The sequence below is a fragment of the Oryx dammah genome, unplaced genomic scaffold (assembly GCF_014754425.2).
Source record: "Oryx dammah isolate SB20612 unplaced genomic scaffold, SCBI_Odam_1.1 HiC_scaffold_12, whole genome shotgun sequence".
Taxonomy (NCBI): Eukaryota; Metazoa; Chordata; class Mammalia; order Artiodactyla; family Bovidae; genus Oryx; species Oryx dammah.
Window position 1 is genome coordinate 39553607 of NW_024070196.1, and position 17621 is coordinate 39571227.

Genomic DNA, 17621 nt, shown 5'->3' on the forward strand with positions numbered 1-17621 from the left:
TTGCAATCACACACAGAAAGAATAGTGTCTACTTATGGGAGATTTTCACTTGTATTCAAAGTAACCATATTCATAGTTTTGAGAAATGTATGTTTATTTTATTAGAAATTCTTATATTGTGCTCTTTAAAAATTATTTTATTGAAGTATAGTTGATTTACAATGCTGTATTAATTTCTGCTGTACAGCAAAGTGATTCAGTGATACCTATATATACATTCTTTTTCTTATTCTTTTCCAGTATGGTTTATCACAGGAGACAAATATGTTTATTGAAGATCAAAATTAGATTTCATTTATTTGACTCAGAAATAATTAACCAGATTTGGGACTCCACATTCTCTCTTAGGTACAGTGGGACCAGACTTTGATAGCAAACTTTCTGGAATTCGCCAACCTCACTAATAAATCAGGGATAAACATTTTGTGTCATAGAATTGTTGTGCAGCCAATAGTATCTGGCACATTTAGAAGTGTCTAGTGATATTTGTTCATTGCTCACTAAAAAGCCTTCACCAGAAAATTCAACTAGTGGCAGAAGGAACATTAGAGCAGAACTCCAAGGGCCCTTGACATCCAATGCACCATGTGTGAGACAACGAGATGGCAGATTCTTGTATAAGACGGAGCAAGGAGAAGAGCGTCCTGCCCTGGGGGCCAGGAGGGTGAGTTTGTCTTAGTTCTGCTTCCAGCTCCCCTGCGCCTTGGGTTGGCGCCTCAGCTGACCCCTCCCACGATCACATTGCTCCAGTGGAAGCCAAGGGGCTCTGTCTCAGGAGTAACTACGGCCCCGTTTCACAATAACAGTTCTCACATTTGTCAGACATCACCATATGGCTGCTAAAGCACTGGTTTAATTATTTATTGTTTCTTAATGTAGACTATAACAGTTAGGTGATAGCAATTGTAATGTTTTGTGGTTTTAATTTTGTTAAACAATGTTTTTATAGGAAAAACATGTGTGCTATAATCTCTAATTGTATTAACCACAACCATGGGAAGTTGGGTTGATTGGAGGGGCAGGAAATAGAATTGCTGGTGCCAACTTACCCAAATTCTAACTGCAAGAAAAGGAGGAAGAATACAGACCCTTTCATGAACTGGCCTAGAAGACTCAAATATAAAAAGAAAGGTTATAGTGGTCATACTTTATTGTTCTATTTACTTATTTTCATTATTTATTTATTTTATTGAAGTATAGTTAATTTATAATGTTGTTAGTTTCAAGTAAACAGCAAAGTGATTCAGTTATGCATATATACATAATATATTATTTTTCAGAGTCTCTTCCATTATAGGTTATTACATGATACTAAGTAGAGTTCCCTGTGCTATATAGTAGGTCCTTTCTGCTTACCTATTTTATATATAATACTGTGTATATGTTAATCCTAAACTCTGAATTTTGGGCTTCCCTGGTGGCTTAGTGGTAAAGAATCTGACAGCCGATACAGGAGACACAGGTTGGATCCCTGGGCTGGGAAGATCCCCTGGAGAAGGAAATGGCAACCCACTCCAGTATTTCTCCCATCTATGTACTAACCAAGCCCGACCCTGCTTAGCTTTCAAGATCAAATGAGATTGGGCACGTTCAGGGTGGTATGGCTGTAGACCCATTCCAGTATTTCTTGCCTGGGAAAACCCAAGGACAGAGGAGCCTGATGAGCTACAGTCCATGGGGTCACAAAAGAGTCAGACACAACATAGCGGCTGAACAACAACAACAAAACTCCTCATTTATCTCCCCCCCACCCCTACTATCCCCTTTGGTTTGTTTTCTTTGTCTATAAGTCTGTTTCTGCTTTGTAAATAAGTTCATTTGTATCATTTTTTTTAAGATTCCACATATAAGTGATATCATATGATATTTGTCTTTTTCTGTCTGATTTATTTCACATCATATGATAATCTCAGTGTCCGTGATGGTCACACTTTAAATGTATATTCATCATGTGTATTTCTAAGGGAAGACTGGGGAGAGGCCAATGTAAGGGGGAGGTGATGAGACTAATATTGCAGCGAATATTTACGGCACATATACTAGACGTTCGGTACCAGAACAAGCATTTTATATACATTATGCCCTTTGCCCTATAGCAGGCACAATTATTCTCATTTTACAGAAAATCAGCTTGCCAATGACACACGGAAGGTTGCTGGCATTTGAGGCCAGGTGTGTGACTCCTTCGTGTGAGTTTCCCAGATTGTTGCCTAAAAACGGGAATGTAAGGAAAGGACCTAAAAATATTTGGCACTTAATGGTATAAAGAAAGATTCACTGGTGCAGGGGTGGCAAAGCTCCCCAGTTTGCAAAGTGTACTTAGTAATAGGATATTTTGACATTAGTATGTAATTTTAGCAAGTTCTGACCTATATTCACCTGGAGGGAAGTTCCATTGCTGTATTATGGGAATTTCTAGTTTGTGTCACTTTCTGTCATTAAATGTATAGCCTGATGCCTTGCCAAATGCTGGACCAGGCGTTTTTGCAGGGCTCAGCACTGGCGTTCGCAGCTGTACCATGAAACAGTTTTCAACTCTCAAGTAGCTGTTACATTAGCAAAGTAAGACAATAGCCAACATTTCATTTGTGCCGTTCATTTGTGCCGAGCAGTAAACCCTGAGTGTCATCAGGGGAGGCTGCTGCTGATTAGTAAACAATAGGGATTTTCTCTAATAGAAGTGCATCTGGTAGCTGTGGGAAACTGTCTTTAATCCCCTGTAATGAGTTTAGAGGCTGTCAGAACATTTGATGACAATGTGGGCTTCATTTTAGCTGCTCAGTTAGCCTGTTGTGTCCACACTGAGTTAACACCATCGCTCTACCTATTGGCCTTGGTTTTCTCTCTTTCTCTTGTTTTCTCTGTTTTATTTTGTGGTCCTACTACTCACCGTCACTGAGGCTGGAGAACCCGGTCCTCCCGACTCCTTACAACCTTGACTCAGCACGTGTCCCGAATGCATCCCTTCTCTGCCCGCTCTGTCACTTCTGCCTTTGTCTCACCTACGCTTGCCTGGACCACTTCCAACCCTGCCTCCTGCTCCCTAATGCTCAGTCTCCACCCAGCCTAGCATCTTCTGTTTAAACCCAAGGCTGAGCAGTCTCTGTCCATTTGAACCTTTCGGGAGCCCCACTGCGTACAGAGTCGAATCTCCACTCTGGGCAGGCCTGGCAGAGCCCCCACGGCCTCCTTACCTGTTACCCTCTGTGCCCTGCACAGTTCTGTGGGCTGTGTCTCCTCTCTAGGCCATTTGCTTAAACTGTCTTCTTTGTCCAGAACTCCCTCTCCGCCCACCCCATCTCCAAGCCTCCTTTCTTTGCCCGGATCCTCATCTTTGTTTGAGACAGTTCAGATGTGAGCCTCACCATCTGCCCCAGGAACAGCAGGTGACGCTCCCCTTTATCCCTGTGTCTATGGGAACAAACTAGGGATTCAATGTATTCCTGTCACCATCAGTGTTCTTCTTCCCTGTGATTCTGTGAGTATCTGTTGGTGTGTCTACTGTCCTTCTTTGGAATGTTAGCTCATTCTTATACAAGTAGAAAAAGTCCAATGCCTGATAGTAAAAATTACATAAGAGCTATGATCAGAAGGGTTTTAGAAAACCATGCAAATAGCTCGTAAACATAGGAAAAGATGTTTGGACTTGTGATAAAATAGGAATGTCAATTACTGCTGCTGCTGCTGCTGCTAAGTCACTTCAGTCGTGTCTGACTCTGTGCGACCCCATAGACGGCAGCCCACCAGGCTCCCCCGTCCCTGAGATTCTCCAGGCAAGAACACTGGAGTGGGCTGCCATTTCCTTCTCCAGTGCATAAATGTGACCATTTTTTATCTGTCATAAATCCAGAAGTTTGATAAAACACCCTGTGGGTAGTGTGTGGAAATAGAAATTCTCTAACATTGCTGGTTGGAAACAAAATGTTTCAGCCCTTATGAGGGGAGAAATTTGGCAATGCTGAGCTAACTTATATATGCTTTTACCCTCTGGTCTGGGAATCACACTTCCAGGAATCTACCCCGAAGATGTACTGCTAAGTATGTAACAAAATGTTTGCACAGACTCATACTTTATAATGAAGAAGGAAATGGCAACCCACTCTAGTATTCTTGTCTGGAAAATCCCATGGACAGAAGAGCCTGGTGGGCTACAGGTAATGGGGTCGCTAAGAGTCAGAGTCAGACAGGACAGGACTGAGCAACTGAGCACATACTTTGTAACATGTTTTATAAGAGCAAGAGATTGGAAACAGCCCAAATAACCATTGATAGAGGTCTAGCTGAATAAAGGGGAGGTGGAAAAACATGCGTTTGGTTTGCTACTCTTTTTCTAAGAAAAGGGAGGATATGATTATAAATCTGTTTTTCCTTTTAGTTTTTATAAGTTTTCCTTTAAGGAAAAAGAGGTAACAAGATGTAGATGGCAAGCTAGACTTCTCTAGCTTGACTTCTCTAAATATCCTTTATTTTAGGGATTTTGTCTTGGAACCATGTAAATATTTCATTTAATTATTAAATTTTTTACTGATTTTTTTCTTTGTTTTTAAACTGAAGTAAAGTAGATTTACAATATTGTGTTAGTTTCTGATGTACAGCAAAGTGACTCAATCGCTAACAAAATACAACAAATGAACCAAAATAAGTATTGAGTTGGTGAAATAGTCTCCCAGAAAAAAACTAATTCTCTCCTCTATTTTTCTTTCCCTCAAAAAGCTGAGGGAAAGAAAATTCTGCCATCAGAATTGCTGACCTTAAGCCCACAACAGACTGTAAAGTTTGTAACAGTCTCTAAGGCAAAGTGGAAGCCTGAATTTCCAGGGTAGGTTAACCGGAGGTCATTGGACAAAAGTGTATTTTACTAAAGAATTACTTTTCCTCATTCAGGTTCCTCCTTCTCTTCTCTCTCACCATCACAAAAACCCAAAACCATGGTGAGAAACCTGAATGGGTGGGCTCCTGTCTTCCCCTGCTGCTGCTGCTGCTTCTAAGTCACTTAGTCGTGTCCGACTCTGTGTGACCCCATAGACGGCAGCCCACCAGGTTCCCCCATCCCTGGGATTGTCCAGGCAAGAACACTGGAGTGGGCTGCCATTTCCTTCTCCAATACGTGAAAGTGAAAAGTGAAAGTGAAATCCTCAGTCGTGTCCGACTCTTCGTGACTCCATGGACTGCAGCCTACCAGGCTTCTCTGTCCATGGGATTTTCCAGGCAAGAGTACTGGAGTGGGGTGCCATCGCCTTCTCTTAGGAGGTTTCAAACTTGACTTTCTTGGAAAATGGTAGTTCCATGGACACAAATAGGGAATTTTCAGAGAAAAGCTTTCAGCTGGTGTTAGAGAGCCCTCGATTATACTAACAAGAACTGGCTAACCTCAGGAAGAGTCGAAAAGCTTCTGAGACGGCAGAGATTAAGAATGCCATGCTGAACAGATCAAAGACCAGTTGCAAAAAAAACTGACGTGACTTGCCTGTGCTGGAGAAAAAGACTAACTTCTGGTTAAAGGGTTGAGTGGTTAAAATGAAAAGCCCTCTGTATAACACACGTGTGCATGTGCAGCTGCCGCTGAGACCAAGATGTTCCTGCTCACTGCACAACAGGCCAACGAATCTAGAGTCAAGGTGCTGGAGCAGGGAATGGTGATTTCATTCAGGAAACCAGTAGATGGAGAAGATGGTGGACTCATGTCCCAAAGAACCATCTTAGCTGAGATAGAATTCAGCTACTTTTATATTAAAGGAGAGAGGTTGTGACTGGTTGTTGCAAACTTGTTGGTGCTAGAATCCTTTGTTCTTGCAATTGTCCAGGTAGGTCAGGTCACAATGTTCCTATAAACCTCCAACAAGACAAATGTTATCCTCTGTTCTGCAACTTTTAATCCATATGAATGGAAGAATGTTATACCTTTAAAGATCAGAATCTTGAGAATGGGCTATATTTTAGGCAAGAGGCAACATTCTTTCACAAAGGTCAGAGCCAGCAAGACAGTACAGGCAACAGAGCACAAGGGTTAGAGCTAAAGGAACAGATCCAATATGGAGTCAGGTCTGTTCTTTCCTGTTACACATCTGTGTGGTCTGGTCATGCTCTTTGGAAGCTGGTGGTGGGCAAGATGATTATTTGAGATCTATACCTGTGGACAGAAAGAAGCTGAAGCAGGATTGGGCAGAGGAAGAAGCTGAACTGTGGTAAGGGCTCAACAAAGCCTTGGCTCACTGAGTGAAAAATGGTCCCATAACAGGTGGAAACATATGACTTCATTCCCTCACCTCACTGAGTCTTCTGACCATGCTGCCCAGGGAGGGTTTGACCTCTGACAGAGACCAGCTCCCCACAACTAGAGCAGCACCTTTAAAAACTTTATTTATTTTTTGCTTTTGGCTGTGCTGGCCCTTCACTGCTGTGCAGGCTTTTCTCTAGTTGTGGAGTGTGGGTTCTCATTACACTGACTTCAGTAGTTGCAGCAGCTCCTGTGCTATAGAGCACTGGCTCAACAGTTGTGGCATATGACCTTAACTGCTGCGCAGCATGTGGGATCTTCCTAGACTAGGGATCGAACCCGTGTCTCCTACATTGGCAGGCAGATTCTTTACCACTGAGACACCAGGGAAGCCCCGAAGTATACACTTGAAGAGAGACCTGGGGGCGCATCCCTTTGCTAGCCGGCTAGCAACCCTCTCTGTAGTTAACATAGAGTGTTCTTAGTGTAATTTCTCTCAACAAACAAAAGGCATTACATTTTCAGTAAAGAATACATGCTGTATATTTAAGATTGAATTCAAAATTGCCATTAGAGTTTATATTCCATGGATTATCAAAGGTCAATATTATATTTCCAGGAAGGCTGGAATTAGCTATTGATTTATTCATCCCACAAACATTTCTTAAGTATCTATTGTATCGTAGTCTCTGGAAATTGCAATATGAATAAAGATGCTTTTCCCCTGAACTGGGAGTTGGATTCTAGTAGGAAGCAGAGAAAATAGACAAATGAAACAAAGTGGAAGGAATTTAACAGGTAGGTATAAAAAAGTTGCCATAGAAGTTAAAGGGGCATGAAAGAGCCAGTGGTCAGCTGTGTCTGCAGACCTCCTCCTGGGAGAGGAGACATGGGCTCCACCTCTCAGAGGACAAAAAATATTCCCAAAAGAATGTTACAGAAAGAACAAATGAATGGGTAAAGGCTCAGAAGAACGAAAGAACATCTCACATGATGGGAACCAAAAACAGACTATGTGACTGAGGCACAGATTATGTTTAAAGAAGTACTGAAATGTGGGGGAAATACATAAGCAATTATCTTATTCATTTATTGATACAATTTTTATTTGTATTTTATCTAGCCAGGTTTCCTCAAAAGCTTTTAACCACGAGTTTGTGATTTTTTTGTTTGGTTTTGTGATAACATCCGTCTGCGTAACATTTTTTGGGGCTATGTTGAAAGATGGTGTTGATTGAGTCTGCCAGGTCATGGGTGCCATAAGGCTGCTCTATTTCTAGTATCCAGACAGGTCTATTCTTAACTTGATGTTGACAGATAAGGGAAAGAGATGATTGGGTACCACTCCTGGGGTTGCTGCAGCTGTCTGTCTGTTCCTGGAGGCTGGAATACTGAACAGTGTTAGAAGGAACACTCTGCCTTCCTGTCATAATGAGTCCTTAGCAACCACCTAGTTCAGGTCACAGACAGGGAAAGGAGAGACAAGCAGAGTCTTTGGCTCTTTCTGGTACAGATAAATTGGTCTGAGGAAGTTGGGAAAGAAAATCCAGTAGCCCAGCTACAACCTTGGCCATGGCGTGTGTAACATTTCGAGAACCAGTATCAGCCACAGTGGGAAAGCGGATGGTGTTCACAGGTAAAGGGCTTTTCTGTATCTTTCACAAGGAGACTGAAGCTTCCTTAATCGCTCACCTATATGATACTCAAATGACAATGGACTTGAGAATGAAAGAACCACACACACTTATTCTACATGATTCTGCTGCTCTTATTATGCACTCAACCTAGGCTGACTTGCGTTGAGAAGATTTGTGATGTCCTGTTCTCACTAATTTAGGAATTTTTTCATATCATGCAGTTTATGTTTTGTGTAACTGGGGCTGCTTTGATGTTAATACAAATTATAGTAGTGATCATATTTTCATTATTACTGATTTAAGTTTCTTGTATTTTTAGAAATTTGACATATTTGATTGATAAAAATTTGAGCAAGATGTAAGCTTAGTAAAATGTTGGCTGGCGTTTTGTTCCTTCAACTTGCTTTAAATGATTTGGATGGTATGTCTGTGTGGAATTATATATATGTATAATGAAATCATTTTGCTGTGTACCTCAAACTAATGAAACATTGTAAATAAACAATACTTCAGTTTTTTAAAGGTAGTTAAATAGAATATGACTAATTGTGATTTCTTCAAAAAATGTCACATTTTATCTTATTTCCTTTATGTTTTAAAATCACAAGCCTATTTTTAAGCATATCCCTTGCTTATCTGTAAATTCTCACTGCAATCATGAGAAGCTTGGCTCCCACTCTTTGTCACCCATTTATTTAACTGTTTAATTCCCACCAGGTCTCCCGAATTGCAGGCAGATTCTTTACCATCTAAACCACTAGAGAAGCCCTATATATGTGTAAACAAGTATCAGAAATGCTAACCAGTACTTCAGGAGAAGAAACTTTGTCAGCTGGAGTACAATGCTTCCTTACCTTCCTTTTGCCTTTGGGCTTAGTTAGGGCTCTGCTCATTTCCAAAGCTGCTTAAGGTCAAAGTTACCAAAGGTCAGCTCCTTTCACCCACTCCCTCCAGTGAGACTGGTTTATATATTTGTAACACAGTTATTCTCCTGTCACTGTCTGAATTCTGTTCTAAAATCCCCCAGACTCCTAAATGATTTTTAAAATTTGTGTACACCAAGGTTGCTCTCTGTGCTGTAAGTCTTCAGGTTTTGACAACTTTGTAGGGTCACGTACCCACCATGACAGTACTTTTCAACCCTTTAAACATCCGTGTGCTTCACCTACACGTCTCCCCTCTTCCCTCACCGAGTTCCTGGCAACCACTGATCCTTTTTCTCTCTCTAAAGTTTTGCCTTTTCCTGGGTATCATAGAGCTGGAGTCATACAGTGGGTAGCCTTTTCAGACTGGCTTCATTCACTTGTCAATGTGCATTGAAATTTCCTCCATGTCTTTTCATGGCTGGAGTGTTCACTTATTTTTGTCGCTGAATAGCCTTCCATTGTAGAGTTGTATTACAATTTATTTACCTAATCATCTTGGCAATTCTGAGAAGAAAAAAAAAACTTCTATGAGACTTTTGCATGGATATGTTTTCAAATCAATTTGGTACATACTCAGCAATGTGATTGCTGAATCATATGGTACGTCTCTGTTTAGTTTTGTAAGAAACTGCCAAGTTGAAATAAGTCAGGAAGAGAAAAACAAATATCGTATCTTAATGCATATGAGTGGAATCTAGAAAGATGGCACAGATGAGCTGTTTGCAGGGAAGGAGTAGAGATGCATGCATAGAGGACAGATGTGTAGACACAGGGCAGGAAGGGGAGAGTGAGATGAACTGGGAAAGAAGGGTTGACATATATACACTACCATGTGTAAAGAAAATAACTAACTAGTGGGAAGCGGCTGTATAGCACAGGGAGCTCAGCTCTGTGCTCTGCGATGACCTAGATAGGTGGGGTGGGTGTGAGTGGGAGGGAGGGTTAAGAGGGAGGGGATGTATGTATACATATAGCTGAGTCACTTCGTGGTACAGCAGAAACCAACACAACATTGTGAAGTGAAGTCGCTCAGTCGTGTCCGACTCTGAGATCCCATGAGCTGTAGTCTACCAGGCTTCTCCGTCCATGGGATTTTCCAGGCGAGAGTACTGGAGTGGGTTGCCATTTCCTTCTCCAGGGGATCTTCCTGACCCAGGGATCGAACCCAGGTCTCCTGTATTGCAGGCAGATGCTTTACCCTCTGAGCCGTCAGGGAAGCCCAACATTGTAAAGCAACTATACTCCAACAACAACAAAAGATCAGAAAAGAAACTGCCAAATTGTCTTGCATAGCAGCTGTACCGTTTTGCGGTCTCACTTGCAGTTCAGTGAGAGTCCCTGTTACTTTGCATCCATGTCAGCATTTGGTGGTCTTTCTGTTCTCACCTTTAGCCATTCTTACCAGATATAGTTATGTCTCATTGCTGTTTTAATTCATAATTCCATAATGGCCAATGACCATATACTTATTTGCCATCTGAATATTTCTTTGATGTGATGTCTGTTCATAATGTTTGCCTATTATAAAATAATTGTTTATTTTCTTATTGTTGAGTTTTAACAGTTCTGCATGTATTTTAGAGACAAGTCTTTTATCACAAAAACGTTCTGCAATTATTTTCTCCCGGTTTGTGGCTTGTCTTTTCATTTTCTTATCATAGTCTTTGATAGAACAGAGCACAAGTTTTAGTTTTAATAGACAACTTTAATATTTAGTTTAATAAGCCACTTTAATATTTAACATATTAATTTAGTTTTAATAATCAATTTTTCTTTAATTATGCTTTTGATATTGTATCTAAAATTCCATCACCAAATCCAGAGTCTCCTAGATTTTTGCCCTTGTTTTCTTCTAAAATTTTTTCCTATTTTGTGTTTTCATTTGTCTGTCATTCATTTCACGGTGATTTTCTTGTGTTTTAAACTTTTCATTTCCATCAGCCAATTGATTTCCTTTTCTCCTTAAGCCAGCCTGGGTTGGCTTTTCTGTCACTTGCAACCATGAAAGAGTTTTAATGAACCTTAAAATTTCTTATAAACTGTGTCAGTGTGTACTTGGTTTCATGTGTTTGCGACTGCTGCTAAGTCACTTAAGTCGTGTCCGACTCTGTGAGACCCCATAGACAGCAGCCTGCCAGGCTCCCCTGTCCCTGGGATTCTCCAGGCAAGAACACTGGAGTGGGTTGCCATTTCCTTCTCCAATGCATGAAAGTGAAAAGTGAAAGTGAAGTCGCTCAGTCATGTCCGACTCTTAGCGACCCCATGGACTGCAGCCCACCAGCCTCCTCCATCCATGGGATTTTCCAGGCAAGAGTACTGGAGTGAGGTGCCATTGCTTGTTTACATAGCTCAAATTCTTATCACTTTTGATAGGCTTCAGGTTTTACATTATGTTGATGTGTAATGATTCACTTCATGTTCTCCTATATTTTATATTTAAATTCCAAATTTCTTCTGTTACAGTTAAAGCTGTATGAATACTTCTGGCTGTTTTTCCTTCTCTGTTATTTTCTCATGATATATTTACAGTGAGTGGAATTAGGTGGTGAAAGATACAAACTTATTGAGACCAGAGACTTCAGAGGAGTGTCTAAAAGACTATGAACAATATATTTGTATTTAAAGTCTGCAAATAGTTTTTAAAATCACTGTTATTTATTTTTGATAATGGGGAGTTATATATCAATCTTTTTACTATAACATTAAAAAATTTTTGTTATGAATATTTTAAAACATATCCCACTTACCTGTCATTCATATTCAACAATTTATCAGAAACGTCCCACATTTGATCACATAGTTTTTTTCTTTTTCATTTGCTAAAATATGTAAAAGTGAATTTCAGATGTTCAGATATTCTATTATACCCTACATATTTCACAAGCATGCATGCTAAGTTGCTCAGTCGTGTCTGACTCTTTGAGACCCCATGGACAGGCTTCTCTGTCTATGGGATTTTCCAGGCAAGAATACTGGAGTGAGTGGCCATTTCCTTCTCCAGGGGATCTTCCGACCCAGGGATCAAACCTGAGTCTCTTATCTCTCCTGCATTGACAGGGGGATTCTTTACACCAGTCCAATCTGAAGGAGATCAGCCCTGGGATTTCTTTGGAAGGAATGATGCTGAAACTGAAACTCCAGTACTTTGGCCACCTCATGCAAAGAGTTGACTCATTGGAAAAGACTTTGATGCTGGGAGGGATTGGGGGCAGGAGAAAAAGGGGACAACAGAGGATGAGATGGCTGGATGGCATCACTGACTCGATGAATGCGAGTCTGAGTGAACTCCGGGAGTTGGTGATGGACAGGGAGGCCTGGCGTGCTGCGATTCATGGGGTCGCAAAGAGTCGGACACGACTGAGCGACTGAACTGAACTGAAGCCACATGGAAAGCCCCACATATTTCACTGTGCATCACCCCCCCACCCACCAAATGAACATATTCTTACACAGCCATATTGTCATTATCACATCTAGCAAAATATAACACTATCCTCTGACAACATGTAATAACTAGTCCATGGAAATATTTCCCTCATTGCCTCTAAAATGCATTTTTTACAGTTGATTGCAAAAATATGGATCTGAATTAGGTCCACACATTGCATTTGGTTGTGTTCTCTCCTTTAATGTCCTATAAGCTGGTACAGGTGGAAGCAGTGACAGACTTTCTCTTCTTGGGCTCCAAAATCACTGTGTATGGTGACTGTAGCCATGAAATTAGAAGATAGTTGCTTTTTGCAAGAAAGGCTATGACAAACCTAGATAGCATATTGAAAAACAAAGACACGTCTATATAGTCAAAGCTATGGTCTTTCCAGTAGTCTTGTATGGATGTGAGAGTTGGACCATAAAGAAGGCTGAATGCTGAAGAATTGATGTTTTCAAACTGTGATGCTGGATAAGAGTCTTGAGAGTTCCTTGGATAGCAAGCAAATCAAACCAGTCCATCCTAAGGGAAATCAACCCTGAATACTCACTCATTGGAAGGACTGATGCTGAAACTGAAGCTCCAGTACTTTGGCCACCTAATTTGAAGAGCCGATTCATTGGAAAATACCCTGATGCTGGGAAAGATTGAAGGCAAAAGGAGAAGAGGGCAGCCAAGGATGAGATGGTTTGATGGCATCACCAATTCAATGGATATGAACTTGGGTGAACTCTGGGAGAAGGTGAAGGACAGAGAGGCCTGGGTGTGCTGCAGTTCATGGGGTCGCAGAGTCAGACATGACTTGGCAACTGAACAACAGCAACAATGAGCTGATACAGTCTTCTTTCTTTTCTTGTTGCAGAGACCGGGTCTGTCATCCAGCAGAAATACCCAACATTCTGAATTTACCTGGTGTCATGTCATTTAACGTGTTCCTCTCTCCTCTGTGTTTTCCAAAATTGGAATCTGGCTCTTGAGGTCCAACTCTTTGGGCAAGCTTGTTGCTTGAATGCTGCTGTGGTCAACCTATCATATGCAGATCAGACATTACAATTTCAATTTCTCCTAGACCCATCACTTAAGACCTTTCTAAGTTGTTGGGACTTAGTTGTCTTCTTTCTGAATTTGGAACTGATCTCAATGAGAAGCTCATGTTCTTGTGAAGATATCGGTGTAAGGGGGTATGAACTCTGGTTAGGCAAATAAAAAGTTGATGTGCTGCACACTTTACACCAAATATTGTATAATGGCAATAAAAACATGGAAAATATTTTGTCACTATTAATAATTAATAAAAAAGCAATCAAATATCATGAGAAATCATTTTTAAATTTATGCTGAATGCTGATATGTGAGGAAAAACTAAGTGGATTATCAGAGGATGAGAAAATAGCTGAGAAGTTTTGCAGAAATTTTGAGGATGATTTCAGAGCACTTTTAAGAGTTTTATGGAGTTTTTACTAAAGCCTAATTTAATTTGGGGGCTTCTCTAATGGCTCAGCTGGTAAAGAATCTGCCTGCAATGCAGGTGACCTAGGTTTGATCCCTGGATCGGGAAGATCACACGGAGAAGGGAGTGAATTCCCTGAACAGAGGAGCCCTGCGGGCTACAGTCCATGGGGTGGCAAAGAGGCAGACACGACTCTACAACTAACACTTTCAATTTAATTTTAAAATCAAATTTTCCCTTTTTGCTGTAAGTGTAACACTCTTCCTACTTATTGATAGCTATAATTGTTTAAATTTCAACCTCTTTCATCTCTAGTGAGACTCCATTATTCTGCGAGACGATTCATGTGTATTTACTCAGTGTACTGCCACTAACGAACTAATTTGCTGATTCATTACATTTTATTTTTCTGCCCAATTTTAATATTTTTCCCTTTAAAAAATATTTTTGATTCTAAATTTTTATCATATATGTTTGAAATTGAGTGTAACAAATAGAAATTGAATCCTTATTGAATACTGAAAAGTTGGCCATGAGCTTCGAAGGATACAAAAATGAGCGTGACTAAGATGTTTTTTTGTCTTCTAGATACGTATAATCTGTTGTTCTTGTTAGAACATCATCAGTTCAGTTCAGTCGCTCAGTTGTGTCCGACTCTTTGTGAACCCATGAATGGTAGCACGACAGGCCTCCCTGTCCCTTACCAACTCCCGGAGTTCACTCAAACTCACATCCATCGAGTCGGTGATGCCATCCAGCCATCTCATCCTCTGTCGTCCCCTTTTCCTCCTGCCCCCCAATCCCTCCCAGCATCAGAGTCTTTTCCAATGAGTCAACTCGTCGCATGAGGTGACCAAAGTACTGGAGTTTCAGCTTTAGCATCATTCCTTCCAAAGAACACCTAGGACCAATCTCCTTTAGAATGGACTGGTTGGATCTCCTTGCAGTCCAAGGGACTCTCAAGAGTCTTCTCCAACACCACAATTCAAAAGCATCAATTCTTTGGTGCTCAGATTTCTTCACAGTCCACCTCTCACATCCATACATGACCACTGGAAAAACCATAGCCTTGACTAGACGAACCTTTGTTGGCAAAGTAATGTCTCTGCTTTTGAATATGCTGTCTAGATTGGTCATAACTTTCCTTCCCAGGAGTAAGCGTCTTTTAATTTCATGGCTGCAGTCACCACCTGCAGTGATTCTGGAGCCCCCCAAAATAAAGTCTGACACTGTTTCCACTGTTTCCCCATCTATTTCCCATGAAGTGATGGGACCAGATGCCATGATCTTAGTTTTCTGAATGGTGAGCTTTAAGTCAACCTTTTCACTCTCCTCTTTCATTTTCATCAAGAAGCTTTTTAGCTCCTCTTCACTTTCTGCCATAAGGGTGGTGTCATCTGCATATCTGAGGTGATTGAGATTTCTCCCAGCAATCTTGATTCTAGCTTGTGCTTCTTCCAGCCCAGCGTTTCTCATGATGTACTCTGCATATAAGTTAAATAAACAGGGTGACAATATACAGCCTTGACGTACTCCTTTTCCTATTTGGAACCAATCTGTTGTTCCATGTCCAGTTCTAACTGTTGCTTCCTGACCTGCATATAGGTTTCTCAAGAGACAGGTCAGGTGGTCTGGTATTCCCATCTCTTGAAGAATTTTCCACAGTTTATTGTGATCCACACAGTCAAAGGCTTTGGCATAGTCCATAAAGCAGAAATAGATGTTTTTCTGAGGTTAAAAGACAAACAAACAAACATCTATTTCTGGAACTCTCTTGCTTTTTCGATGATCCAGCGGATGTTGGCAGTTTGATCTCTGGTTCCTCTGCCTTTTCTAAAACCAGCTTGAACATCTGGAAGTTCACGGTTCACATATTGTGGAAGCCTGGATTGGAGAATTTTGAGCAATACTTTACTAGTGTGTGAGATGAGTGCAGTTATGTGGTAGAACATCATACGTTGTCCCATTTTCCTATTTAATCTAAATATTCACCACAGATGTCCTGGGAATGTAGCGTGACATGAAAAGGAGACAGAAACCCAATTCCAAAGGCCTTGAGGTAGACAAGGTGGGGATGGAGGACCATTACCCCATGGGATGCTTCATAAACTACTCCCTGTGCTTTTTTAAGTTTTGTTTCCTACCCCTTTCGACTGGCGTAATTAGAGAATAAATTGCCTCCTATATGATGGATGGATCTTAGATTTTATTTATTCTACAACTAATAAGGGGATAAAGATTCTTGTGGAAAAAAGTGTCAGTAGGTCCAACTTTTAAAACTTTTTTAAAAAGTTGATATGAAACATATACTTGAGTAAATATATTCACCTAGTGTCCAGCTAGATAACATTTTACAAAGTGAACACACCAATGCACTTACTTTTTAGATTAAGAACATGAATATTTTTGCCATCCTAAAGTACTCCTTTATATCGTTTCCCAACCAATTCCCCCAAAGTCAAATATTGTTTTAATGTTTAGAATCCATATGTTTTTGATAAATGTGAGTTTAATTAGAATGGGGGGTACTTTTCTTGTCTGTATATTTGAAACATTTTATTTGCTGGCTTATTCTTTCATGTAAGTTTTATTATCAATTTGCTAAGTTTTATTACACAGTGAAGAGATTTTATAGTGTTATTTTGACATTAAAATGGCCTTACTATGAAAACTAATATCATAAACAAAATTCTGAAGTGATTTTAAAGTATCTTAGAGCTTGGTTATGTATTTTTACATCTGTTTGCGAACAAATGATACTATTTGTTTACTCAGTTCCAGGTTCCATGCTGCTTTGAAGTTATAAAATTACATTTTAAAAGGTACATTTTTAATTAAGATTTTTAAAATAAATTTCTACTTGGTCCAAATTGAGAGACTGATGGAATAATTCCTATGGAATATTAAATTAAAAAGGCCCCATAAAAGATAATCAATTTAACCTATCATTTTTCAGATGAGAATACTGAGGTTCAGAGAACTGAGTGACCTGCTCAAGGTCACATAGTCTTGATCAGAAGGATTATAGCCTAGGCCTGCTTCTTGTTTATATGGTGAATGATGTACGTTATATCCAGGCAGGTGCGTGCATGCTAGTTGTGTCTGATTCTCTGCGATCCCATGGACTGTAGCCCGCCAGGCTCCTCCATTCGTGGAATTTCCCAGGCAAGAATACTGGATTGGGTTGCCATTCCCTTCTCCCAGTGATCTTCCTGACCCAGGGGTCGAACCCATGTCTCTTGCATCTCCTGAATTGGCAGGTGGATTCTTTACCACTGAGCCACCTGGGAAGCCCAAGTTATCCAGATTACTAAGTAAATATATTAATGTATTTATTCAGCCACCAGAGATCTACTAGAAAATCTGTACACATAAACCAGGAATATTGCAGAATTCCACAATGGGCTTTTGTTAGAAATATATTAGAATTGGAAATACTCTCCAGGAAATGGCCAGAAAACATTATGATGAATGAAGCTATAAGTGGTGAAAGAAGTACATAAATGTGTATGTGATTTTGAAAAGCTTGCTCCATTAGCTTGGGTTTCAGACCCATTTATTCATCTCGCTTTTTGCCCTGTGAAACTGTCACACTCATAGTTATGTCTCAAATGCAGTTGTTTTAAAAATAGAAAATGACTTCATACAAAAGTGCCAGTGGTTTCTTATTAGAAGAAAGAACCAAACAGTCACTCCTGGAAATTCAGCTTAAGTCTCATCATTGTAATTCAGGAAGCAAACATGTCACCTTGTAAAAAACTAATTCACGATAAAGCTTACACATTTTAATAGGCCTGACACATTTTGTTGGCTAATCTGCATTTTATTCTGTAATTATAGCATGTGATTTGCCTGAATCAAAATTTATCTACAAGTGACAGCAGTTTCAAATAAATTCTACCTTAAATAACTGGCCGGGTGAATCATCACCAATGTGACTTCCAGAAAAAAAAAAAAAAAA

At 40.2% G+C, this 17621-nt stretch overlaps 1 protein-coding gene across 1 annotated transcript in view; it reads left to right on the forward strand.

Annotated features, from left to right (window-relative positions):
* The first annotated feature begins 7789 nt into the window (after positions 1-7789).
* CUNH4orf45 (chromosome unknown C4orf45 homolog) overlaps positions 7790-17621 on the forward strand; it is a 128641-nt gene continuing 118809 nt past the window's right edge. Inside the window, exon 1 of the mRNA XM_040251279.1 lies at positions 7790-7853. Within this exon, the coding sequence (XP_040107213.1) occupies positions 7790-7853 (64 nt within the window). The remainder of the gene's footprint in view (positions 7854-17621) is intronic.